This window comes from Aspergillus costaricaensis (genome assembly GCF_003184835.1).
Source record: "Aspergillus costaricaensis CBS 115574 unplaced genomic scaffold BO79scaffold_6, whole genome shotgun sequence".
Taxonomy (NCBI): domain Eukaryota; kingdom Fungi; phylum Ascomycota; class Eurotiomycetes; order Eurotiales; family Aspergillaceae; genus Aspergillus; species Aspergillus costaricensis.
Window position 1 is genome coordinate 840,282 of NW_020291806.1, and position 24,962 is coordinate 865,243.

Below are 24,962 nucleotides of genomic sequence, written 5' to 3' on the forward strand. Positions count from 1 at the left end.
TGCTGCTGCCGCCAGAGTCCAACGGGTTTGTCTGTCTGGTCTCTGCTTCTCAACATGGATTCCACAGCAGATTTCGGTTCGTTACAGCAACAGGTGCAGTCGTCCCTGATGCAGGTGACGCGCACCGCCGGTCAACTTTCAGCCGAAGATCTCGATTTCCATCGCACCTCTAACGCAGAGGTCTCCGATTCCCTGGACGAGCAGAGCAACCGACTCTTGTCGCTCACTTCGTCCATCCTGAAAGCCGCCACCGCCGGGACCGATATTTCCGCGCCGACTTTGGACGACGAAGATTCCCTCGAAGACAATTGGCGCGGTGTTGTGGATGTTATCGATGCGCTTTTGGAAAAGGCCGACGCGTGCTTGGATGAATTTACTGGTGTCATTAAGAAGCTGAGCCCGTCGCAACAAGATCAGGCTGCCGCTGCCGCTGCGAAGGCCGCGAAGAAGCAACCCGCCAAATTTCCGACCATCTATGACTACGGCCCGTCGAAGATCCCGAAGCCGCAATTGCTGTTCGAGCGCAAGGCCGATAACACCGATACCGCGCCCTTCAAGCCGCTGCTTAAGACGAAGCCCCATGCTGTCGTTTCGTTGAAGGACTCGTTGAAATTGTCCGATTCTGCGGTCGGATATGTCAACCCATATGAGACGGAGATCCGTGCCGCGAAGTACCCCGCTTCGTCGTACAGTGTTTCGCCGCCTGTGGATTATCAGCCGTGGGAGTCGACAAAGGCCACTTTTGTGGATACCCAGGAAGGTGTGAAGGAGATGTTGGAGGAGCTTAAGGCTGCCAAGGATATTGCGATTGATTTAGAGCATCACGATGTGCATTCGTACCAGGGTCTTGTTTCCTTGATGCAGATTAGCACTCGTGATAAGGATTGGGTTGTCGATACGCTTAAGCCGTGGAGGGAGGAGCTGCAGGTTCTCAACGAAGTGTTTACGGATCCCAACATTCTTAAGGTCCTTCACGGTTCCTCGATGGATATTATTTGGCTTCAGCGCGACTTGGGGCTGTATGTCGTTGGCATGTTCGATACATACCATGCTGCGTGCGCGTTGAACTACCCGAAGCGCAGTTTGAAGTTCTTGCTGCAGAAGTTTGTTAACTTCGAAGCCGATAAACGTTACCAGATGGCTGACTGGCGCATTCGGCCGATCCCGGAAGGCATGTTCGACTACGCTCGCTCCGATACTCACTACCTTCTTCACATCTACGACCACATTCGCAATGAACTTGTCGAAAACTCCCTACCTGATAACAACCTTGTCGACTACGTCTTGGAGCAGTCGAAGAAAGAGGCTCTGCAAGTATACGAGCGTCCTGTCTACGATGCTGCTACTGGTCAAGGACCTGGCGGTTGGTACGACCTCCTTTCTCGCAATTCGATCGTGGTCAACCGGGAACAGTTCGCCGTGTTTAAGGCAGTACATCAATGGCGCGACGAGGTTGCCAGAGAGGAAGATGAAGGCGTGCAGTGTGTATTCCCGAAGCACGTTCTCTTTCGGGTTGCTCACACTATGCCGCTCGACTTGGGCACCCTGTTCCGGACATTGTCGCCCGTGACGCCAATTGTCCAGAACCGCGCTGTAGACCTTCTGGAAGTCATCAAGAAGGCGAAGGATGAGGGTGCTGAAGGCCCTGAATGGCGTGACGTGTATGTCAAGCCAACCAGGGGTACACCAGCCGCACCGGCGACACAGGCAGTCGATGTCGCATCCCAATCCCCAGCAGAGGCCAATCTCCCCACTGTTTCTCGTTACGAGGTATCCCAGTTCTGGGGCTCCGTTCTGGAATCGCAAGAACCCCCAACGGTCCCTGAATACTCCGCCGTTGCCTCGGCCGAAGCTCTACGTCTTTCACTCCCTCTCCCGCCTATGCCTAAAACCGTCTCTGAAGCCCGCGAGAAACTTGCACCCGCTCAACCTCAGACCCCGAAACCCGCTACCTCTGCTCCCGCCCTCAAGGAAGAAAAGAAAGAGGAGGATGAGAACAAATATTTCACCGTCAAGGAAATGGGCGGCCCCCGTAAGCGCAAGGCCGCTCCCGCAGAGACAGTCGAGCAATTGCAGTCCGCCTCATCAGAAATCGATGGCCCCACAACAGATGCCAGCTCCTCGTTGGACATTGAAGATAAGCCATCCAAGAAGCAGCGCCGCAAGGAGAAGAAGAATAAGGCCGCAGCACAACCTGAGTCTGCCTCCAAGGAGGACGGAGACGAGGGAGAAGAGGAAGCCCCCTTCAACTACGAGTCCGCTGCTTCTGTCTTCAATGCCAACCCCAAGGCTACTTCAGGACTCCCGTCTAGGCGTCGCTATAACCCCTATGCGAAGGTGCTCGATGCCCCGTCGGGAGTGCGGAAACAGAAACGCGAGACTGCCGGAAAGGCGTTTACGTTCCGGTGATTTGTTAATTGTGATAGAAAGGAGTGTTGTTTCTTTGTCAAAGGAATGGTGCGCAAAAGCATGGGCATGGACATAGTGTTTGTAAATGCATAGCGATACCCGGTTTTGAATCTAACTTCAAATCAATTCAATTTTATCTAGTCCAGTCCGTTCCAATTGTATTATTTGTCAATACTAGTTTTCAGTAGCGTCGCGTAGCTCACCATACCGCCAACCACATCCATCCTCTGCAATGTTAGTATGTAACTAACCAACCACCTCCTGCATCCACCAACCAACCAACCAGACACTCACGCCTTCTGCTTCTCCTTCCTCTCCTTACCACCAGCCAAAGTCTTCCCTCTCTGCTTAACCATGTACGAATACATCATGGGCGAACCTATACATAAATCATCAATAAACCACCATCCCATACCACCTACAAATCGACATCAACGAGAAGAAAGGGAAAAACTCACCAGGCCCATAAAGAAACAGAAAGAAAACGAACAACGCCTGAACAGGTATGCTATTCGTAACGCGCAGCGCCCGGAACATGAGCCACCATTCGCTTCCGATGCCGATGGGGTAAAGGATCAGGAAGAGGGAGTATCTAAATCCATTAGTTAAATCATGTTGTTTATATGCATAGGGCACAATGGAAGGAGAGAAATGAAGAGTAAGTGCATGCATGCATACCTCAACCACCTCAACAAACCCGGCACCGGCGCACCGGCACTCAGGACCGCGAAATAAGAATACCGAATTGCATCTGCGAAGGACCATGCCAATAGCATGTACTTGTATGCTAGCGAGGGGCTGGTGGTCTCTGGGTAGGCGTAGTTGATGGCCCAGACTTGGACGCTGCGGGCGAAGATTTGGGTGAAGGTTGTGAAGATGGGGGAGCGGGTTAGGCCTTTTCTTTGCGGTTAGTTGTTGGTGTTTGGTGTTTGGTGGTGGGAGTTGTAAGAGATTAGGCTTGACTTGCCTAATGCAGCATGTAGGATTTCAAGAATTGCGATGGTTTGGGTCCATCTTGTCCAGGGTTCGAGGGTAGCGTAGGTTGTTTGGGGGGATTGGAAGGGGGAGAGGATGATGGAGGAGAAGATGTAGACCCAAAGGAGGGCGTTGATGGTGTTGTAGGTTACTAGGTAGGATGTTCTTAGGGAGGGCATATTGTCGGATTGAGGTATTGACGTGGTGATGGTGGTATTGGAGGAGATTGGGGGAATGCGGTGCTGAAGAAACGGAGGAAATACAACTCCGTTAAGGTGGATATTTTGCATGTGATTGCGGCTGAAAGAATAGCTGCGGGTAATGAAGAACTATCGAATTTTCTCCGGCATTGCCGGTGATGTCGTATGTGTGTTTTTCTAGGGCTAAATTTGACATGTATATCTCATCATTGTTGGATTTGCATTTAAGCTTATCGGAGACAAATTAGGGTTCATGCAGGAATGCGCAGGGGTTCGTACAGCCCGGTGGATGAAAGGGCTTTGTTCGGGGAGATTCAATGGCCATTCGGGTGCCTAGGGTCCACTTTTCGGGGAGAAGTAGTATATGTTTCAGTAGTATTGATTGATACATAGGTTGTATGCTGTTGTTAAACTCGTGCTTTTCCCTTCCCTTATAATAGTCACCTGACTGAGTAATGTTGCCTGATGTCGCTTGTTCATTGTCTCCAAAAGACATACATTCCTCTCCTAGTGTCGAAGCAATAGTGGTAGCACCTGCTAGCCCCTTCTATCTTTTTGTCTTGCCTGGAAAGCGCTCACGGGAAGTCTTATTCCTACATCAACGTCTGGCTATTTCCGATGCAATCATTCAACGCTGCTCCAGATTACTTAGGGACAATCCACTTCTCTCACGCAGCAAGAAGACCAATTCATGGAAACTACCGTCATGAAACTTTCATAATGGATATCTCCTTAGCATGTCCTCGATTGAGGCATTCTGTCACCCCCGTGAGTCCTTCTCGAACAACTATAAGAAGAGGCAAGTAACCATAGAAATCTCCTTCTCTTCCCAGCAACACGCCTCTTCAATCTTCTATCGCCTAGGAATTAGCAAAAAGCAAACCTCGAAAAACTAAAAACTTCTACAAAAAAAACGTAGTAGCGCCTTCACTTACAAAATGGCGTCAAGTCATTCTGCGGTGAATCCGGGAGTTACTGGACCAAGTCTCTCCGACTTTCCCGAAAACGTTCGGAACAAGATCACTCTGCTTGATATTCCTGCCGTGGAAGTGCATGCTTTCGTCGAAAAGGAATGTCCTCAAATGCTACAGAAAATTGCACCATATGGAGCTAATTGGATGAGACATGTCATGTACAACACCATCCCCAAGGAGATCCGAGTCTACGCGTATGTCCACTATGACATGGTCCAACCAGACTGGTACAAGAATTATGGCCTCGCGGCTCTCATATTCCGTTACAACACTCACAAAGTTGAGTTGGAGCAGGAAGTATCTGAGGAGCAGGCCCGCAGCATGTTGTGGTTCTATGCCCTCGTCCGATTGTATGCCCATAGTTTGACTGAAAACACAATTGAGCGACAAACAGGAAAACATGGTAGGCCCACGTCGAGGACTGCTTCTAGGACTGAGTTGCTACGAGTCGAACGTGCCCTCTACATACATGATATTCTATTGCAGGCGATGACCACCATACCCCGCCACACTATGACTCGCATGGAAGCCAATGCTCCTTGGAAGAGCTTTCTAGATAATTTCACTGGCTGGATGCTGTATCAGGTGATAACTGTGAATAAGATTCTTCACAATGATGGTACGTGATCAGACTAAGGTCTTTCTGGTACGGAAGCGGGAATACTAATTGATTTAATAGATGCAGCGAGGTGCATTGCCGATAATGTGGAGCTGGAAAGCTCTCTCCGCTCTTTCTCTGAGAAAGAAGGTTGCAACTATCTGGTGAGCTCTGGAGCCCAACATTTAAATGTATTGTGAGCCCTAACTATCTGTAGATGGAAGGAGGATTGGCGTTCAAGCGCACATTGGACCAAAAATGGCATCAGGGAGGGCTGGATGCTGAAGAAAAGTTTCGCTTCAAGTGCTGGAGGGCTGCTGGCGATAGAATATTTGATGCCATTTGGGGAAAGCTAGAAAACAGCGATCCCAAGTCCAATAAGCAGAAATTTTCTCCAAATACTGACCCAATGCTCAAAAGGATGTGTGATCCGTTTGTATTCATCGAGGAGGATAATGGCCCACACCGTCTCTGGTACGAGATTGCGGAGGAACAGCCTGCTAATCCAGATCTAGAGATGGCACTTTTCTTCACCGGTTCTGGCCACCCGCAATACATGCTCTTCATGTGGGATGAAGACCGGCTGCGGGACATGGGCTACCTCTCGGGTGACGACAGTTCTTGAGAACAGAGTGACCGTGCTTGCATCCTACCTACGGCTTGAGATCCCCTGGGAGCTTGGTATCAATAGTCGTTCCTTTTCTTACTTGCTTACTGCCAGAAAATAAGCTCTCATAAAATCCAACATACTTTTGCTTCATTGAATAACTATGGCTCCATTCCTTGTAGACCGCTTTTCTTTGGCTTTCCACTAACCAATTTAGAAGACAATTATATACCACACTAACTGTAGATCCTGTGCTCATAGCCCCAACCTTCAGTACCTATCAGTATCAATCCCGAACAAAACCAACCCAACACAAATGATAAACACAAACACAAACCAACCAGGGGGGGGGATGCTATGCCAGACAACCTCCACTGACAGCACAACCACACACTGAAATTTGGGGTGCATAATGCACATATTGCAGACTGCATGCATTGCATATGTGTGTCACTTGTGGATGTACCACAGCAACAAAAATATGTGTGACCCCATATTATTGTGAAGGTGGTACACGGTTGATTAGTGTGTGCGTATGTGCATAAGCAAGCTTAATGCATTCAGTTATTTATGAAAAATAGTTAATTCGTTAGTTAGCTAGGACCAGTAGTAATCCGTGACATCCAATAAGCAGATTGCTGGATTTGCATGGCAGTGGATGATGTTTGCTTTTGACAGGTGCGGACTATCGAAGTTTAGTAGATTAGAGTTGGGGTTGGGCTGATTATCTACTATGGGTTCTTTCTGGATGGGGGAGGGCGGATATTGCTTTTTTCCCTTCATTTTCTTTTTCTTTTTACTCTCTCTGAAACTGTCTTGGTACGTAGGGATTTGAAGGTAGGAAGGAGGTCGGGATCTGAATCATAATTTCTTACTCGCTTATATTGCCGAATATGTAGATATATGAGTTCATCTACATCTACTATGTAGTAATTAATGTGGAGAAAATGAAGCTACTAATGACAATGACAAAGACAACGATGACGCTGACGCTGACGCTGACGAGATGTGATCACTGCTGATTACTACTGTAGGATCTGTGCGAGGTTGAGTTGGATCATGTCGATCATTTCCATCGTTTGCTCCTGTCGCAGGATCCATGTTAATATCGGGAGATCATTAACAATTAACATAAAATGAGGGATTTTTTGGGATTGATATCTATCTAGATAGAGTAGTAGTCAATCCTGGGGCGGGAACTATGTTATGTTTCAATTTCACGGTTCGCTTCACGAGTCATGCAGGATTGATATTTGCATTAGGTAGATTACTTACTTTGGTATTCCGTCTTTTTCTTTTTCTTCGGTTATTGTTTGTAGATGATTTATCATCATTTTATTACAACATCTCATTTTTCTTACTGTATTCCTGCCAAGCCCGGCAGTATGCACAGTGAGGCTTTAGAATGAAGAACCCCGGTCGATGTACATGCATACATTGACCCTGATTACCAAGAATTTAAGCCACAAGGGTAATTCACGGTTATTGACTGCTATTCTATTGTTGAAGATATTCAGGCCAAGAATAACAGACAATTAGATACAATGCAGTGGCAAACTCCACCATGGGTGCTTGGTATGCATCCAACTTGGCAGATAGCCGATCCCTGATAAGGAGGGAGTAGAATCTTTACTACGTATGGAACCCCCGCTCACGAGGGCAGGGCCAGTAGTTACCCACCGACCTTGATCGTATCTCAAATGTCTCGCATCGCAATGCTGCATCGTCATAGGCTTGCATTATCGCTCATCAATTCCACATAATTACCCGACTCCAAATTCCTAGACATGCTTTAGATCCTGTACTACGCGAGAATTGCAAATCTGCAGGCTAGATTTATCAAACAACTGTGGGAAAATTACTACGACTACAGCTGTACAGTTACTAGTAAATAGGAAGGGATCAAATCAAGCATGTCGCTTAGCTATGATAAAATGACTAACCAACTGATTCAGACCCCTCATCAGAAAAAGCCAATCAAATCACATCATCTCGACACATGAGATTTCGATTTCAAATTCTCCATTCTACGCGAAGCAAACAAACAATCAATCAATCCATCGTGTCAGGCGGGCCTAATGTACGTACTAAAAATGAAAAGCCACCAATGCTGCAGGTACCACACATGCAACTCCCGTCCAATCCATGGATGGGATGGATGACTCGAATCGCGCAAATCTGAAACTTGGTCCTTTTTAAGATTCAGTCATACTCCGCCCCCGGCAACTTCGTCTCACCAATCTTATCCCGGCAGTAGTGATTAGTGAACCGGTGGTACCAAACTCTCTCTCTCTTTCTCTCACTTTTCCCATCAAGTGTGTGTGTGTGGTTTGTGGCTAAAGTTAGATTGGAACTGGGCGCCCTGCAGGTAAACGAACTACGGAGTAAGTCATGCTCCCCCCCCCCTCTCTCCCCTCCTCCAGAATTTTGTGTTGCCCTGCCTGCCATGATGTCCTCCCATGACAGGATGATTGACCTATGGGGTCGTAACTCAAAAAAGCGATGTCATGCATGTGTAAATCGAGACTTTCTTGAGATTCTGTGCATTTTTTTATTTTTTATTTTCATATTTTTATTTCCTTTTCATCCCTCCACTTTCTCTCCGCACAGTTGCGTGTGCAGTAGTAAGTAGTTCAGACTAGTGCCGCGTCGCGTTGTCGAGTACGGAGTAGATCCCCTCTTTTTTTTTTTACTTCTCTCTTACTGTGCCAAACCCCCGACCTGACCGAGAGGAGTGAGTGGGTGTGGTGGCAACAGACTAGATACGGACTACGGGGACTCAGGTACCCGTGGACGGAGAAGCACTGGGCCAGGGGTAAAAACAGACAGAGACAGACAAAGCGAGCCAGCGGACGGATGGGGAAAAGGGACTGACTAAACTACAAAAGTATCTACAGCACTAACTAACTAACAACTACTCAGGTCATGCGAAATTAAACATTTCCTGCAAAACCTTGGAATGTGCCATGCGATGGGCTGATGCACTAAAAAGAAGATTAAGATATCATCTTAAGTTTTATGATTATTTTATTTATTTTCTTCTACTGTGTTAAATGGCTTGATTGTTGCTACTACTGTTGTACTACAGTTGCAAATGATGCTAGTCTCTCTTCTACTTGGTATTTCTATCTAGTTTGGTTTAGTGTCGCTATTTCTCTTCTTGCTTAGCTCCGAACCTAACCTACGCGCTACTAAACATTTATCTGCACCCCCCGGTTACGGTACGTGCAAGCCGTGGGCTCCGCTGGATTTTTCCCCTTGCGTCTTCTTGCATGGGCGACCATCCGACGGTCAAGAAGCGGCGGCAGACGATCATCCGGATATCATTATTTGGGGGAGAGGACGGGGGGGACGATCCGGATGATTGAATTAATTGATTAATGGATACTACTGTGATTTTACTGGTTTAATGGTATAATCGGAATTATTTGTTGGTTGTTTGGATAACGAAGTAATTTTTTCTTCTTTCATAAGAGGAATGGGGATGAGGATGATGTTAAGGGCGTTCGAAGGTTTGAAGGAGGGACTGCTGGAGAGGGAGGAGGGGGAGAAATAGTACCCAAAGCGGTAAATGGAATTGAACGAACGCTAATTTATTTTATTATCTCTCCGTCCATGGGTATAGGCCAGTTATTATATCCAAAACATCTGACCTGGAGAATGTCTCTAAATTCTTTGTCTTGGATTGACAGTCATGACGCATTGATTAATTCAACCTCGTCTCTGTCTGTCTTGTCTATCTCTCTCTCTCTGGCTGGCTGTCAGTCAGTCAGCTGGAAGCGGGATGGATTGACCAGTCCTTAAAAATCAGGAGGCGTGTGCTGTTAATGGTGGTGGTGATGGTGGGTGGGTAAAAATACTAACTAATAATCCCTGAGGGGAGGAACAGACCGACAGACCGACAGACCGACACACCAAGACCGTAGGGACCAATTTCAGGAACAGGAATTGTTAACTGGGTCTCTGGGGCTGTCTGGGTGGAGAGAGGGCCTTCATGTAATCCGTTCAACCGTTGGGCCACCCTGTGCTCCGTTCCCTCTTTTTTTCCTTTCCTTTCCCCCCCTCCTCCCCCCTCTCATGCAATACTTAGTCAGTGCTAGTTAGTTCCTCACTGATTGACACACTCGCTGTAAGAAGAAATAGGGAAGAGAAAATAAAAAAGAAACAGAAAAGAAAAATACAAATGATGATACATACATACAAGTAGGAGAATTTGTCAGTCTTAAGAAACACGTTTATTAAACTAAACTGACTTTAAAAAGAAAAGAAAACCAACCCTCAGCATGATATTGATGCAGATGTAGACTAGATGCAGGTCCACACCAGCCCATACTCAAGGTCAAACTGCCCTGACGAAATTTGAATCCTCGCGCAACTAAAAAGTATTTACTTTTGTTTAGTGGCAGTGGTACCTGCTTGGCTCTCCATCCCGTCCGCTGCAAGTCACGGAAACCAACTCCACCCTTAACCAACCGTAAACGCCGTCGTGAGGGTTCGAGCGGATTTATTTCTCCCCTCCTTAAGTCCACTCGCGAACCATCCTGTGCCTTTTTTTTCCCCTCCCTCTTCTTGTTTCTCCTGGATCTCTGGTGCACTGGCTCAATCAATACCCATTCTTCTTATTCTTCTTCCCTTAATGATCATTATTTACTTTTATTATTATTATTGATTTTTCCCTCTTCAATACCTCCAACTCTCCAGTTGTACCCTCTTTGATCTTGTCGTCGTCGTCATCCCCTTCACCACATTGTCAACTTTCCACTCTGATATCCTGCCGCATTCTACAAAGTTGATTGATTGGGATCGCTTCCTATTATTTTTATTTATTATTTTTTTTTCTATTCACCGCACTTCTTCTCTCCCTTATTACTTCTTTTTCTCTTACTTGATCACCCTCTCTCCCTTCTTAATTCACTGTCATTCCGATCCCTTCCCCCTGTTGGTTAGTAAGTTGCCCTGATTGATTTTCCTTTGCATCCGACCGGCATCTTTCCTCCTGCCTCCCTCCCCTCTCTCCAGTCTCTCTCTTTCCACCAACTCTCTCCATCAATCATTAAATTAATCCTCTCCATCCTTGCCTTGCGCCTCCTTCCTTCTTCGGCAGCGGGAAATTTCCTCTTCCATACCACACAACCCATCTATCTCTCTTTAATCTCCTCTTCAACTCCTCCGTCCCTCTCCGATTCGGAATTATTCCCACCGCCTATCTTTGCTGCTCCCCAAGTTAACCCTTATAACCGCCGGGCAGTATCTGAGACGCCTCCTGTTGATCGCATCCATCGCGCTCCGCTACACGATAATCCTCCATTCCGATCGCCCTTTACTTTTTCTCCATCCTAATTTTACTCCTTCTCTTACGCGACTAGCGGCGTCCACGTCTCGAGGTTGCCAACACCGTTAAACTCACCAACCGTGCACAAAGCTCGCTCCGATCGCTCATTCGCCTCTACAGCTACAGCCTTTCCACACGTCCGATAAGGGGGTTTTGGAACACCTGCGTTGCGTCGCTGCACTCGCTTGTCTTGTTCCAAATGATCAGTGGTTATTAAAGACAAAATCTGCGATCACAGCCGAATTGTCATAATCGCGATATCGAAGGTGTCAAGTATCGGTGTGGTTGATTGTTCGCCCGCATATATCGCGCCTGAACGCCCAATCGTGTGCTGCTCGATCCCAGCACACCTCTATACGCTCATTTCTTGCACATAATGTCCGTTGCTACAATGCTACAACCCGCTTCGAGAGCCTCGACTTCATCGTCTTCTTCCTTTCAACCTGTCACACGCCAAAACACCATGTCTTCTCACGATACGCGGTCCCTCCGCCAGTCGAAGCGGCTGTCAGTCACTGCGCTGTACATGTCCATGAATGCTAAGGACAGGGATTTGGATATATCAGACGATCTGGCGAGAGGTTAGTCACTGGATTTGGGTGGGATTTATTTGAACTTGGACACGCTTGCTGACATTTTATGCGACAGCTCAAATATATCTGCGCGAACTGAAGGCGAAGATTTCAACGCAATCAAAGAAGAACTTCGTCCTGGAAAAAGATGTGCGGTATTTGGATTCACGGATTGCCCTGCTGATCCAAAACCGTATGGCTCTGGAAGAAGTAAGAATTGATCCGTCTGTCTTGCATGGGTAGTTCCTAACAGTACCAGCAAAACGAAGTTGCCAGCCACCTCGACGATGCTATAGATCCCCAGGAGGGATTCTTTCCTAACGATGAGCGAACACAGAAGTACGGCAATCTTCTCTTCCTTCTCCAGTCCGAACCCCGTCACATCGCCCACCTGTGCCGCCTAGTCTCCATGTCCGAGATCGACTCCCTCCTGCAAACCGTGATGTTTACTATTTACGGAAACCAGTATGAGAGTCGTGAAGAACATCTGCTACTTACCATGTTTCAGTCTGTCCTCACCTATCAGTTCGACAACACCCCGGAATATTCGTCACTCTTGCGCCAGAACACCCCTGTTTCCCGCATGATGACCACCTACACCCGGCGCGGTCCTGGTCAGAGTTACCTGAAACAAGTCCTTGCCAACCAGATCAATGCCCTGATCGAGCTGCGCGACGTCGACTTGGAGATCAACCCCCTCAAAGTGTATGAAACCATGGTGAAACAGATCGAAGAGGAGCAGGGCTCGTTGCCAGAAAGTCTTCAGAGATCTGTCACGGCGGAAGATGCAGCGGCAAATGCGCAGGTGCAGGCCATTATTGAACCGCGATTGAAGATGCTCACCGACTATGCCAACCGATTTTTGAACATAATCATCGAGTCCGTGGAAGAGACACCGTACGGCATTCGGTGGATATGCAAGCAGATCAGAAGTTTGTCCCGACGCAAGTACCCGGACGCTCAAGATCAGACCATCTGTACCCTGATCGGAGGATTCTTCTTCCTTCGCTTCATCAATCCCGCTATTGTCACGCCTCGATCGTATATGTTGATTGAATCGACGCCCACGGAGAAACCCCGCCGGACGTTGACCCTTATCGCGAAGATGCTTCAAAATTTGGCCAACAAACCTTCGTACGCCAAGGAGCCGTACATGGCGAAACTTCAGCCTTTTATCCAGCAGAACAAGGAACGTGTGAACAAGTTCATGCTCGATCTGTGTGATGTGCAAGATTTCTATGAGAGCTTAGAGATGGACAACTACGTCGCGCTCTCGAAGCGAGACCTCGAGTTGCAGATTACCCTGAACGAGATGTACGCCACACACGCCCTGCTGGAGAAGCACAGCTTGGCTTTGGCCCAGGACCAGCACTCCCATCTCAATGAAATCCTGCAGGAGCTTGGTTCTGCGCCACCACAGGTCCCCCGAAAGGAAAACAGGACCATCACCGTGCCCTTGTTTAGCCGCTGGGAGACGTCTCTTGATGATTTGACCGCGGCCTTGGATATCACCCAAGAAGAAGTCTTCTTTATGGAGGCCAAATCCACCTTCGTCCAGATTTTGCGGTCTCTCCCTCCCAAACACCCGGCAATGCGTCGTCCGCTACGGCTATATCTCATTGCGGAGAGTGCTGCAACCCTCAAGAACGATGCGGTGATGGTCCGGAAAGGAATCCGCACTATAGAACTGCTCGATCAATTGATGAAGTTGGGCGTCATCGAACGTGCCGATGACTTCAGTCTCCTGCGTGATGAGGTTGAACAGGAACTAGCGTACCTGGGCGGCTTGAAGGAGAATGTCCTGAAGGAGACGAAGAAACTGGAAGAAGTCTTTGCCACCATACGCGATCACAATGCATACTTGGTGGGTCAGTTGGAAACGTACAAGTCGTATCTTCACAACGTCCGCAGTCAGTCCGAGGGCAAGCAGCGGAAACAGCAGAAGCACCAGGAGCTCGGACCGTACAAGTTTACACACCAGCAGCTCGAAAAGGAAGGTGTCATTCGCAAGAGTAACGTTCCAGAGAACCGAAGGGCCAACATCTACTTTATGTTCAAGAGTCCTTTGCCAGGCACTTTTGTCATCAGCCTGCATTACAAAGGTACGCCGTGAATCTAACCCTTTTCATTCCCATCTTAACTAACCAACTATGCCAGGCCGTGCTCGTGGTCTTCTGGAGCTGGATCTCAAGCTCGATGATCTGCTCGAAATGCAAAAGGACAACCAGGAGGACTTGGATCTGGAGTACGTCCAATTCAATGTCTCAAAGGTGCTTCTACTCTTGAACAAACGATTTGCACGAAAGAAAGGGTGGTAGAGAGACCGCACCTATGGCCTCTCTTTTACACTCTATCACGACGTCTATGAAACGGAGCGGATAGTCACCGGCAAGCCTCAAGACAGGCCAGCCTTTGGTCTTGGCTACTATGCCGCCAATTTGATGAACGACAATTGGTATTGGATATACGCCAACATGTCCCGAAGGCCGTGGCCGTGCTATCTGTTTGGATCGTCTATTCTACGTTATGACCTGGGGACGGACGATTGATTTGTACACTTCACCATGCGGCTTCCCACCCAGACGTGGTGCGGGTCGACCATGGATGCATAAGATGAGTTGCGTTTTCTTGTTTTCGTTTTGCCGATTTTGTTAAGATAGGGCTCCTATGCGGGGCAGTAATGTGGTGGGGCGACCAGCTCTGTTAATCCCCAAGCGTGTGGTCCTGGACTCTTCCCTCGCTGGCTCGGGGGTGAGTGGTCATGAGCCGGGTTTTCTGAGCAGTGTTGCTTTTCGTTTTGTCCTTGCGACGGCTATACCCCGTTGAATGATATTGCGCTTTGACTGTTTCTTTTATTGGGTCAGTACGGTTTGATGAGATTGGTGCGCTGTGTTGCTCAGCGGCTCTGGTGAGGCCGGCTGTCATGTTACCCTGTGTTTATATGTACCAGTATGCCTTGGATTTAGCGTTGTGTTTCCCCGGAATCATATATCATATGGCTTTTAATGAGGATGATGCTCTGGTGTCTAGGCCACGAGCAGTCTGCAACACCGGACATTGTTTAGGATTCTGCGATTCTTCTGACTGTAAGATGATCGACCTGGGCTGTTCAAATCAGTCAATGTAAATTAGCGATCGTCGGGGATATCTGACTAGCAATTTCCGCCGAGTGATATTCGGCCAAGTTGCCCAGACACCCACCAGCATTGGTCCAGACACCTACGTCACTGCCGCCGGGACGCAGAATGGCAACGGCGCGACCGCCCTGAAACGAAAGGGCGCATTGGCAAAGGAGAGGATTAGGTGGTCGCAAACCAGGGGTTGTGAGGGGTCTCAGTGAGAATAGTGAGAATGATGATCATGAAGCAGGATGTGTCCTAATCAACAAAGTAAATTGGATCGATAATGAAACAGGTGCAGCCACGCATGACGCCTCAAGAGTAGTCCGTAAAGAAGGGGGGGGGGGGGGGGGGGGGGGGGGGGGGGGGGGGGGGGGGGAGGGGGGGGGGGGGGGGGAATGGAAGGTTGACGGCTTTACGCGCCACCGTTCGGTTTTTTCAGGCACGCAATTCAGGCCGACTGCTGCCACTTGACAGGCCAGACAACTAGGCAGTGAGTAAGAAGTAGTGAGTGGTCAACCTTCAGTAGTAGAAGGAAAGTTGCAGTGAGTTCGACTTGGTTTGGATTCCCGTCTGAGTTTGGCTGTTTCCGTCCGCCGTCTCATTTCTTTCTCGCCCTTCTGGCTTTTTTTTTTTTTTTGCCTCTTTCTCTCTCCGCCTCTAGGTTAATTTCCAGTTTTAGTTGATCAATATTCTAGGCAGTTGTTCCTCCTCCTCTTCTCCTTCCCCTTAACCGCTGCTATCTGCGACATCCCGCTTAATTGTCCCTCCCCACTCCCCTCTCTCTCCTCTCCTCTTGCCTCCTCCTCCCTTTTGACCATCAACTCATCCCGCCTTCGGGTCTTTAACTTTCTCTTAACTCTCCCCTCCTCTTCCTTTCCTCCAACCCTCTTCATCCACCATCACCTTCACAATGGCGGCTCCGTCCAAGTACGATGACTATGACTTCCCGACCACTGCGCCGGAAGACCAACCCGGCCACCCTGGCCACACCACCCCCGAGCAGGATGCGAAGGTAGAACAGCTCCGGGCCGAGCTGGAACAGCTTGGCTACACCGAGAGGCTGGATACTCTGACGCTGTTGCGTTTCCTGAGAGCCCGGAAGTTTGATGTCGCTGCTGCCAAGACCATGTACGTTTTTGTTCCCTGATTATGATGTGACGACTAGCGTCTGTTGCTGGAGCCTACGCGTAAGCGGATGCTACTGGAAAAACGGAGTTGAAAGTCTCTGTCTTTTATAATTGTCTCCTGTTTCACGGAGACTTTGTTGCGAGATGCTATGCACTGTGATTATGGAAACCTGAAACTTTCGAAGCGTGCGCTAACATCCATTTCTGGAAATAAAGGTTCGTCGACTGCGAGAAGTGGCGGAAGGAGTTCGGCACTGATGAGCTCGTCCGTACTTTCGAGTACCCCGAGAAGGCCAAGGTCTTCGAATACTACCCCCAGTACTACCACAAAACGGACAAGGTGCGTGACTTTGAACAGACCGCTTTTTCTCCACCGCTAGACTGGTCGAGACGCTAACGATCGGAATCCAAAATAGGATGGCCGTCCTGTCTACATCGAGAAGTTGGGCAAGATTGACCTCAATGCCATGTACAAGATCACCACCGGCGAGCGCATGCTCCAGAACCTCGTGACCGAGTATGAGAAGCTTGCCGACCCCCGTCTGCCCGCCTGCTCCCGCAAGGCTGGTAAGCTGCTCGAGACTTGCTGCACCATCATGGACCTGAAGGGCGTCGGTATCACCAGCGTCCCCTCCGTCTATGGCTACGTCAAGCAGGCGTCTGCCATCTCCCAGAACTACTACCCCGAGCGTCTGGGCAAGCTTTACCTGATCAACGCCCCCTGGGGATTCAGCAGCGTGTTCAGCGTGGTCAAGGGCTTCCTTGACCCGGTGACCGTGAACAAGATCCACGTTCTCGGCTCCAACTACAAGAAGGAGCTGCTGGCTCAGGTCCCCGCTGAGAACCTCCCTGTTGAGTTCGGCGGTACCTGCCAGTGTGCCGGAGGCTGCGAGCTTAGCGACATGGGCCCGTGGCAGGAGTCTGAGTGGGCCAAGACTCCCAAATGGGCTGCCCCGAAGGAGGCTGCTGCTGAGGCTTCTACTGAGGCTGCTGCCGAGAAGGAGGCTGAGGCTCAGGCCACCGCATAGAGGCTTTGTGTCATCAACCGGTTTTGTTTCTGTTTCGTTCTACATCTTGGATCAATATGGTAAAAGCTTCAGGCACTATCTTGCCGATCTATATCCCTTCTTTTGTTTCTAGAACTGTTTTGCTAGGGAGAGGTACTCCGCGGGTGCCTGTCTACTTTTCTTTTATATTTCAAGATACGTGCTGGAAGGGTTGTTGAGAGTTGTTCTCGGGGATTCCGCGGTCCTATTATTATATGTTTTGCTTTTGGTCGTGCTTGTTTTCCTTTTGCAGTCAGATATCAAACACCATATGAGCGGCGCGAGGTGCTTTTTATAGATTGGAGCCGGGGCAGTCAGTAATAGGGGACAGAGGATAAAAGTGTTACGTGGTCAGGATGCTCTAGGTAGAAACAGGGTATACACTCATATAGCGTTAGAGTGAACTTTGCAGAGCGTGTGCATCAGATCTTTCATTATTGTAAACACATTGTAAACGGATTGGTATCATCCCAAGACCCCTGCAAACGCCAACCCAAACCCATAGCAGAGAAAATAAAGAACGCAGTGGTAAGCAGACCAGCCTAAACAAACACTCATTTCTTGTCTTCCTTCTTTTTCTTCTCCACCACCTCGACAGCCCGTCCAGCCCTCTCGGCCTTCCCCAGCGTCGAAGAAAGCGCATTCCCATCCGTCCCATCACCACTCGTATCCACAGAGACCCCCTCACCCTGAAGCCGCAACAACGTCCGCAACGCATCCTCATACACCTCCGCCATCTCCCCACTCCGCCACCTCTCCGCCTCATTCTCCGTCCCCAACGAAATCTCCAATTTCGCCCGCGACCTCGTCATCGGCCCCTTCCTTTGAGTCCGTGTCGTCGTCGTCGTTGTGCTCGTGGACCCCGCATCAGTCATCTCCGTATCCTGTCCCGCACTCTGCTCTTCTTCTTCTTCTTCCTCCTCCTTCATCTCCTCCTCCCCTTCCAAATCCTCCAATTTCTCTTCCTCCTCATCCTCCCTCAACGCCCTCCTCAACTGCTCCGCATACGCCTTGGCCGCCCGACCCGGCGCATCCCGTCTCAACTGCGCCACCGTCGTCGTCAACGACTCCAATTGCGCATACAGCGATGTTACCCGCGATGCTAGTTTCCCGTCGTACGCTTCGTATTCCACCTGTTCGGTGGGCGCTGTGAAGGCTGCTGGGAAGGGCCATTCGGGGGATGTGGAGTCGAGTCCGTTGATGCTTATGGAGGGGGAGGCGGAGTTGAAGGTGCGGTTTATGTACTGGATAGGTTATCATGTCGTTAGACATTGTTAAGATATATTATGTATGGTTGATGGGAGAGAGAGGGAATTTGGGAAGGGATAGGGTATTACCTCATCGACTAATTCTCGTACGCGCTCGCGCATGGGATCCGGTCCATCGTTGGGGTTCGCGGATGGAGGTAGGTGGAGGTCGAGTTTTGCTCGGGAGAGCGCGACGGTGTTGGCGTATAGGTAGGTGAAGTCGGCGGAGGATTGGAGTTCGATTTTGCGGTGGTGGTCGGTGGACATTTTCTATTCCTCTTTGTGTTTTTTATTTCTTTGGTGTAGTGGTGGGGTGAGGGGGTATGAGTGGTTATAGTAATGGTGAGGAGGGAGGGGAAACGCGTCGTAGAGTATGTTTGATGATTGTTTGATGCGGAGATACTAACTTTACGATAGCAACTATCCCTCTTTGCTGCCTAAGGCAACAAGGAACAACTGAGTAACATATCTGCCTCAGGCATTAAACAGCGTCGATCGCCCCGCAAACGATGTCATCATTGATCGAAATCGGGAAGGTGAGTTCCCATTCCCATGCCTTGCTTTACGAACGAACTACTACTTTTTTTCTTTCCTATCATCATCTTCTTTTCCCAACCAGGCAGGTTCCGGTGGGTTGTTTTTGTCGCACCATTCCAATGGGCTAGGCTCTAATCTTAATTGGAGAGAAAATCTTTTTGCTTTATATAGTAGCCTCTGCTCGTGCAGGCTCCCATTATTACTTATTCTAATTGGAGAGAGTCCCCTTTTAATCTCCAACTAGTCTAGTCACTTACTTAGTTGTTTGTCTTGTCTCACATACAACACTTATTCATTTACTTCTATCCCTGCGGAATGATGGCCTTATTGTCGCTGCGATGATCGGATCCCTTTTTCTACTTTATTTATATTTTATATTTACTTTAAGATTCGGTCTCAGCTTCTGATACAGTAGATGGTAAGGCAGGCAGGCAGCCACCTACAATGGACATCGACCACTCCAATACAACTGCCAGCTCTATCGCCCTCATCGATAACACTGCGCCCCGTCGCCGCCATTCGGAAGCTCCCACCGCTACACCAAACGGCGGCAGCCACGTCTCCCGGAAATGGACGAAAAGGTCAATTCGCGGCGAGCTGAAGAAGCGCAAGTACGCTAAATGGCAACCGGATCGATTGGGGCTTACGACCGATGATGAAGACAATACCAACTACAACAACAACAATGAAGAGGAGGAAGGCATACCGTCATCCAGCAGACGACCCTCCGAAAGACCAGAAATATCAGACCTCTTTACTACAGAAACAGCAACCACCACGAGCCCTCCCCCCTCACAATACCAAAGTCGAAGTGACAGCGCAAGCCAACAACAGCAGCCCTCACCCCCTTCGCAGGATGTAAGCGCCACGGATTTCGCCCCAGAAAGCAACACCCTCCTCACCACCCACACCACCACTACAACTACAGGGGCTAACGCCCCCAAACTCACCGGCCTAAAACCCAACACCGAGCTCGACATCCTCTACGAAAACCAACGCGGGTGGTTCTTCTTCGGCATCCCGCTCTACTCGCACAGCTCCCTGCTCAACTTCGACCCCTCCGCCTGGCAGACCGGCGATTTGCGCGACAGTCCCGTGGACATCACGAACGCGCAAGTGCCCGATCCCAGCTGGGTGTGGGCGTGGCGGTCCTGGTACGTCGATATGTCCGGCGACGTGGACGACCAGGGATGGCAGTATTCGTTCTCGTTCAAGTCGACGGCGTGGCATGGGTCGCATCCGTGGTTTCATTCGTTTGTGCGCCGGCGCAGATGGGTGCGGGTGAGGACGAAACGCTTGGTGGATAGACATGGACGGACGGAGTTGGAGATGGCGCATAGGTTGAATGAGGATTATTTCACGATTCACTCGGGGAAGAAGAAGAAGAGGCCGGTTAGTGAGGTCGGTGGGGGTGGGTATGGGGCTACGAGTTTGGGTCGGACCACGACTGCGACGACTTCAAGGGAGATGGAGGAGGAAGGGGCGGCGATAGAGGAAATAGCGAATATCCCGGCGTTGATGCACGCGTTGAGAATAGCGATTGTGGATCGCGAAAAGGTGGATGCGTTGGATCGGTTCGTCGACGAAGGCGGGGAGGAGTTGTTTTATTTGGATGAGAAGGTAGTCCCCCCCCCCAATACCATCACCCGTTCCCTGCAGATATCCCATTCAGCAGGAGCAATATGCTAATTGTGATATCTCATGAATATCCAGATCCCCGAAATCATGTCCATGTTCGTCTTCCAAGCCTCCCGCTGGCACTTCGTCCTCCACCTCACCGACGTCGTCGAGTCTCTCTCCCAACAACTCTCCTCATCCAGCGGGGAAAACGAAGCCACCGAGCTGCAGCGCAAGCTGGATCATCTCCGAAAGGCCACCGAAACAGCTAGACGCCATCTCACGGGCCCGGGTGTCCTGCGCACCGAGAACCGGAAATCGAGCATGGAGATGCTGGATTTGACACCCGTTTCGAAGCGCGGGAGTCTGTTGGCGAGATACTCTGGTCGGTTCGAGTTCAAGTCGATGGATGATGGTGGGGAGATTAAGGGGATTCCTAAGGAGGCGGAGGTGGGTAGAGAAGGGCATATTTTTCAGTATTCTTCTTGATTTTGGTGTTCTGTCTGGATGGGGTTGGAGTTTTGGGGTGGGTTAGTATTGCTTGGTTAGCGTAGGAGCTGTATTATTATGCATCTGTTTATTGTTAAAATGTATTCATATCATATAAGTCATCTCAAAGAGCAGTCAGTATACGGAGTAAATGCTTGGCACCGCGGAGGTGCGGTAAAAATGCCAACCACGACCGCCTACCTACCGCCTACCAACCCCGGCAAACCACCCCAACCCAACACCTAACTTAACTAACAGTAATAATAACTTTTTTGGCTCCGAAGCTCCCCTGCCTCTTCTTCCCTCGGTCATTCCGATCTCTCTACGACCACGACCCCGGCCACCACGCCTCCCAAGTTCCACCTCCCCCCGTGCTTGGTTGGTGTGTCACTCCGATCCCACATGTTATCTCGTGGTCGACCGTGTCTGAAAAGACGTAGTCTATCTACCGTCTTAGACACCGTCGCGGCTAGTCCCGAAGAACCTCTCCTATTCTTGTACCCTCGCTGGGTGGGTTCGGCTGTACGACAACACCGGAGACTTGTTTCCTCGTCGTCAGGTCCTTCGTCGTGTGGAAATGGGAATGTATATAACGCTACTGCTCGGAGGAGGACGGTAGCGAAGCCGCCACCGGCGGGACGGAAGCTCTCGTTTGGGAGCTCGTCGAGACGGTGGGTTTCGACGACGGCGACGGAGGTGAAGCAGGATGTTGTTCCGCCTGAGCAGGGGAAGTCAGCAGCGGCTCCGCAGAAAGGGAAGCGTGGTGAAGAAAATGCCGATACCGGACCACCAGTATCCATCTATAACCAATTAGACAATGACCCGGAAACCGAGGTGAAGAGCGAGCGACACGTCTTCAATATCTTCTCCGATTTACAGACGCGACCTGTGCAGCCGACGATGGGCCGGAAGGGTGTGAGATCATCTACTGGTGAAACGCCCGCTATTGCGCTGAAGCGACTATCGCACCGCGACCGACGGAAGTTGAGATATCGGCTGTTTTTGACGAAGCAGAGTCAGGGTCGTGATAAGGCGAAGAATAACCAGTGGAATAAGTGGACGAAGATTCGGGAGATGTTGGAGGAGATGCATGAGGATACGCATGTCTGGGCGAAGAAGGGTGTCAAGCAGAAGGAATTGCTCGTGCCGGAGGAGACGATCGCGCTGTTGGCCGGCGTCACGGACATGGCGTTGAAGGAGAATGTCTGGTATGTGCCGGTGCATAATGGGTGCAAGGTGCATGTGCTGCGTCCGTTGCAGAGCCAGGGTCGGTTTCGAAGAGTGATTCTGTCTGGCTCGGAGCGGGTGGTTGAGTTGGTCAGCGATAGGATTGCGCAGGCGAGGAGACTGCAGGAGCAGAGTGATCCTCTGGTCGATATCCAAATCCCGCTTTTCCCGATCATCCCGTCTATTGAAGCGCTGAAGCGTCAGGGTGCGCCCGTGCCGTTGGTTCGAGGTGTATGGGATATACAGTCGGCTGTCAAGCAGGCCGCGAAGTTGCATATGGTTCTACCTGCTGGGAAGAATTTGTCTGGGATTAGGGACTTCGCGGAACATGTGGAGGAATTGACGAGGTCGAAACCTTCGTATAACTCGAAGATTCCCTATTCGCACCAGAAGCAAGTGGCGCGGGCCCTTGTGCAGCTGTTCCGGAATGAGGCATATTCCAGCTTTATGTCGACGGCGGCGCTGAATCGAGCGCTGTCATATCTGCTCGACCATGAGTTTCTGAACGCCGCCCGCGACATCTTCCTCAAGTCCGAACACCTTGCGACGGTGGATACCTTTAATATCCTCCTGAAGTCTGCGGCTAAGAGGCAAGACCTCCGCTTCTTCCGTCAGTTCTTGCTGGCCATGTCTCGACTGAGCATTCGGCCGGACCCCAACACATGGCTCACCCTGCTTGATTGTCTGGTTGCCCCCAAGGCGAAAGCAGATCTCGTCACGTATATGCTGCAGCGCGGATACCTGGAGAATATGGGTGCGATGCGGACGGCGCTACATCTGACCCTGCCGAATACGTTCCGAGCACACTTGGAAAGTGGCAAGAGTGTGGATTCATTCATCAGGCAGACCGCCGACTCTTGCGGAGATAGCTGTTTCGCTCCATCTTTGATCAGCCAGATGTTCGGTGTCATTGTCCGGCTGAAAGACTTTGCTGCCCTGGACCGGTTATTCGACATCTGCAAGCAGAACGACCTAACCTTCAACAGTGCTACCATCACCCAGATTCTCTCTCTTTTCCGAGCAGACATGCCCACCGCTCTGCGGTATCTCTTCCGATGCCTAGAGCGCCCCGAAACGAAGCTCGAACGGCACGCATGGGAGCGACTCTTCCTGGTCGCCTTCAAGGGCCAATACTACAACATCTGCCGGGTTCTTTGGAGGTACGCGTGCATGTCCGGAAACGTGACATACAAGATGAAGCGCACCGTCGTGACATCCTTGATCCGCAATGTGCCTCGAAAGCCTGAGACCAACGTCCACACGATCTGGGATGTGAGTGCGGGCAAAGTCATCGTGGGACTGGATCTGCACCGCCCCGACCATAAGCTCCAGACCACCGTGCTCGACAAACTACCCCGGGAGTATCGCACCAACCCCATCGCCTATTTGAGTTCAGGCTACAAGCCCAGCGGCGAAGAGCGGGAGCAGCAGATCCAAGTGGCCTCTGCGCTCACGCAGCATGATATCGAGATCGGTTCCTGGCATCGCCCGCAGTTTCCTCTGCTGATTATGTTGGAGGCCGCCTCGGTCTTGGATCAAGAGTGGCGGAAGGTGCCGCGGCCGGTACACTGGCTGGTCCAGAATGCCATTCGCGTGCCGGTGAGGAAGTCGATGTATCCGGCTTGATCTGTTCCCTTGTTATTTGCTCGATTGTGGCTTCACCATGGCCCTGTTATATATACACATCTTGTACATTATGCCCTCCCTCCCGTCCACCCCACATCACATCACATAACACTCTGTACATAGACCTGGAACCACCCCACCATATAGAAACCCAACAGCAATAGATTGTATCTATAATAATCCACAACCTAACCCCGCACACATGCAATGCAATGCAAGCAGACCAAACCAGACCAACAATTCCACATATATATCTTCATCATAGCATAACATAGCATAGCATAGTCATTACAGTCATTCACATCCATCCAAGAAGGAAGAAAGGGGGAAAGGTATCCAAAAAGAGCGAAGGTAGGGTAGATATAACCTCTACCACTTCCCATTTTCATGCGTCAACGCCGGCTCCGGCGCGGTCACCACCGTGTCCGTTCTATCCTCAATCAAGGGGTAAGGCGGCCCTGTTTGCTGAGCATACGGATCCAAATTCGTCCGCATCGACCCAACCCCTTCCTTCAAGTACAGCACAAGCCGATACGCCGAGTTGCCATTCAAATAGTACCGATGCAGACGCTTACTCCGCAGGAACCCGAGTCGCTCGTAGAGCTTTATCGCGGCGGTGTTGGTGGTTTCGGTTTCAAGCACGATCTGCAATCGATGGATCGTTAGTGGAACGTGCACATGCATTTAGCTATGGGGAACTCGGAGGTAGGGATTGACCTCATCTGCCCCTCTGTCCACCATAGCATCAATCGCCATACGAGCCAATTTCGTGGCTATCCCCTGGCCCCGATACTCCTCGCGCACGGCTAACATGGCGATGTATCCGCGTAAGGGGCCCCCGCGATGCGGCTCCAGTTTGCTCACGACGACGCCGACCATTGGTGAGGAGGCTTGAAGCTCGGAGTTGTTGTCGTCCATGGCCATGAAGCAGAGATCGCCCCATTGGTAGAGGAAGTAGCGGTAGACATAAATACTGTAGGGTTCGGAGAGGTCTTTGGAGATTAATTGGCGCATGGCGGGGACGTAGGTGTCTTCATGGGCGGCATTGTAACGGATATAGCGGAGGGGAGTAGTGGTGGTGGCAGTAGTGGTATTATTTGTTGTTGTGGGAGTGGTGGTAGCATCTGTAGTAGGAGGAGTGGAAGCCATTGTGGAGAGGATGAAGGACTCGAATCAGAAGAGAGAGCAGGGCATGAATGGAGAGAAAAGGGAAGCCGAGAATAAAAAGAAGTGATGACGTCCCGCACATGTGATTTT

General features: G+C 50.1%; 8 protein-coding genes across 8 annotated transcripts; 5 read left to right on the plus strand and 3 right to left on the minus strand.

The window, feature by feature from the left end:
* The first annotated feature begins 12 nt into the window (after nt 1-12).
* BO79DRAFT_207677 (exosome nuclease subunit RRP6) lies at nt 13-2,513 on the plus strand. The gene has a single exon (XM_025682230.1). It carries the CDS (start codon nt 55-57, stop codon nt 2,407-2,409), a length of 2,355 nt encoding a protein of 784 aa, XP_025542861.1. The 5' UTR covers nt 13-54; the 3' UTR covers nt 2,410-2,513.
* A 103-nt stretch (nt 2,514-2,616) lies between these two features.
* On the minus strand, nt 2,617-3,578 carry BO79DRAFT_71188 (putative membrane protein). The gene is made up of 4 exons (XM_025689641.1): nt 3,377-3,578; nt 3,088-3,304; nt 2,868-3,001; nt 2,617-2,788 (listed from the first exon to the last, which is right to left on the minus strand). Exons 1-4 carry the CDS (start codon nt 3,561-3,563, stop codon nt 2,700-2,702), a joined length of 627 nt encoding a protein of 208 aa, XP_025542862.1. The 5' UTR covers nt 3,564-3,578; the 3' UTR covers nt 2,617-2,699.
* A 944-nt stretch (nt 3,579-4,522) lies between these two features.
* BO79DRAFT_214972 (uncharacterized protein) lies at nt 4,523-5,781 on the plus strand (the record flags this gene model as incomplete). The annotated part of the gene is made up of 3 exons (XM_025683257.1): nt 4,523-5,177; nt 5,238-5,320; nt 5,374-5,781. The coding sequence occupies 3 exons, from the start codon at nt 4,523-4,525 to the stop codon at nt 5,779-5,781; spliced, it is 1,146 nt and encodes a 381-aa protein (XP_025542863.1).
* Nucleotides 5,782-11,126: 5,345 nt separating this feature from the next.
* Nucleotides 11,127-14,178, plus strand: BO79DRAFT_71197 (Ras GTPase activating protein IRA2). Its single transcript, XM_025689642.1, has 4 exons — nt 11,127-11,676; nt 11,744-11,877; nt 11,927-13,769; nt 13,825-14,178. The coding sequence occupies exons 1-4, from the start codon at nt 11,472-11,474 to the stop codon at nt 13,983-13,985; spliced, it is 2,343 nt and encodes a 780-aa protein (XP_025542864.1). The 5' UTR covers nt 11,127-11,471; the 3' UTR covers nt 13,986-14,178.
* A 1,521-nt stretch (nt 14,179-15,699) lies between these two features.
* Nucleotides 15,700-16,878, plus strand: BO79DRAFT_116127 (SEC14 family lipid-binding protein; the record flags this gene model as incomplete). The annotated part of the gene is made up of 3 exons (XM_025677932.1): nt 15,700-15,917; nt 16,133-16,256; nt 16,333-16,878. Coding segments are annotated over 3 exons (888 nt in total), but the record flags the coding sequence as incomplete, so codon positions are not given.
* Nucleotides 16,879-17,431: 553 nt separating this feature from the next.
* BO79DRAFT_189948 (uncharacterized protein) lies at nt 17,432-18,546 on the minus strand. The gene is made up of 2 exons (XM_025680696.1): nt 18,300-18,546; nt 17,432-18,206 (listed from the first exon to the last, which is right to left on the minus strand). Exons 1-2 carry the CDS (start codon nt 18,474-18,476, stop codon nt 17,517-17,519), a joined length of 867 nt encoding a protein of 288 aa, XP_025542866.1. The 5' UTR covers nt 18,477-18,546; the 3' UTR covers nt 17,432-17,516.
* A 490-nt stretch (nt 18,547-19,036) lies between these two features.
* Nucleotides 19,037-23,705, plus strand: BO79DRAFT_243616 (peroxin Pex23-like-penicillium chrysogenum; the record flags this gene model as incomplete). Its single annotated transcript, XM_025685305.1, has 4 exons — nt 19,037-20,366; nt 20,460-20,813; nt 21,137-21,234; nt 21,293-23,705. Exons 1-4 carry the CDS (start codon nt 19,191-19,193, stop codon nt 23,703-23,705), a joined length of 4,041 nt encoding a protein of 1,346 aa, XP_025542867.1. The 5' UTR covers nt 19,037-19,190.
* A 106-nt stretch (nt 23,706-23,811) lies between these two features.
* BO79DRAFT_207682 (peptide alpha-N-acetyltransferase MAK3) lies at nt 23,812-24,884 on the minus strand. The gene is made up of 2 exons (XM_025682231.1): nt 24,423-24,884; nt 23,812-24,350 (listed from the first exon to the last, which is right to left on the minus strand). Exons 1-2 carry the CDS (start codon nt 24,852-24,854, stop codon nt 24,075-24,077), a joined length of 708 nt encoding a protein of 235 aa, XP_025542868.1. The 5' UTR covers nt 24,855-24,884; the 3' UTR covers nt 23,812-24,074.
* Between the last annotated feature and the right edge of the window lie 78 nt (nt 24,885-24,962).

Bases quoted from the DNA above. Each gene is read 5' to 3' on its own strand.
- BO79DRAFT_207677 (XM_025682230.1), top strand. From the start codon at position 55: ATGGATTCCACAGCAGATTTCGGTTCGTTACAGCAACAGGTGCAGTCG.
- BO79DRAFT_71188 (XM_025689641.1), bottom strand. From the start codon at position 3,563: ATGCCCTCCCTAAGAACATCCTACCTAGTAACCTACAACACCATCAAC. The intron at 3,305-3,376 runs GCAAGTCAAGCC...CGCAAAGAAAAG, and splicing joins AATCCTACATGCTGCATTAG to GCCTAACCCGCTCCCCCATC. The intron at 3,002-3,087 runs GTATGCATGCAT...TAATGGATTTAG, and splicing joins GGTTTGTTGAGGTGGTTGAG to ATACTCCCTCTTCCTGATCC.
- BO79DRAFT_71197 (XM_025689642.1), top strand. From the start codon at position 11,472: ATGTCCGTTGCTACAATGCTACAACCCGCTTCGAGAGCCTCGACTTCA. The intron at 11,677-11,743 runs GTTAGTCACTGG...TTTATGCGACAG, and splicing joins ATCAGACGATCTGGCGAGAG to CTCAAATATATCTGCGCGAA. The intron at 13,770-13,824 runs GTACGCCGTGAA...CAACTATGCCAG, and splicing joins CATCAGCCTGCATTACAAAG to GCCGTGCTCGTGGTCTTCTG.
- BO79DRAFT_189948 (XM_025680696.1), bottom strand. From the start codon at position 18,476: ATGTCCACCGACCACCACCGCAAAATCGAACTCCAATCCTCCGCCGAC. The intron at 18,207-18,299 runs GTAATACCCTAT...TAACCTATCCAG, and splicing joins TACGAGAATTAGTCGATGAG to TACATAAACCGCACCTTCAA.
- BO79DRAFT_207682 (XM_025682231.1), bottom strand. From the start codon at position 24,854: ATGGCTTCCACTCCTCCTACTACAGATGCTACCACCACTCCCACAACA. The intron at 24,351-24,422 runs GTCAATCCCTAC...CATCGATTGCAG, and splicing joins TGGACAGAGGGGCAGATGAG to ATCGTGCTTGAAACCGAAAC.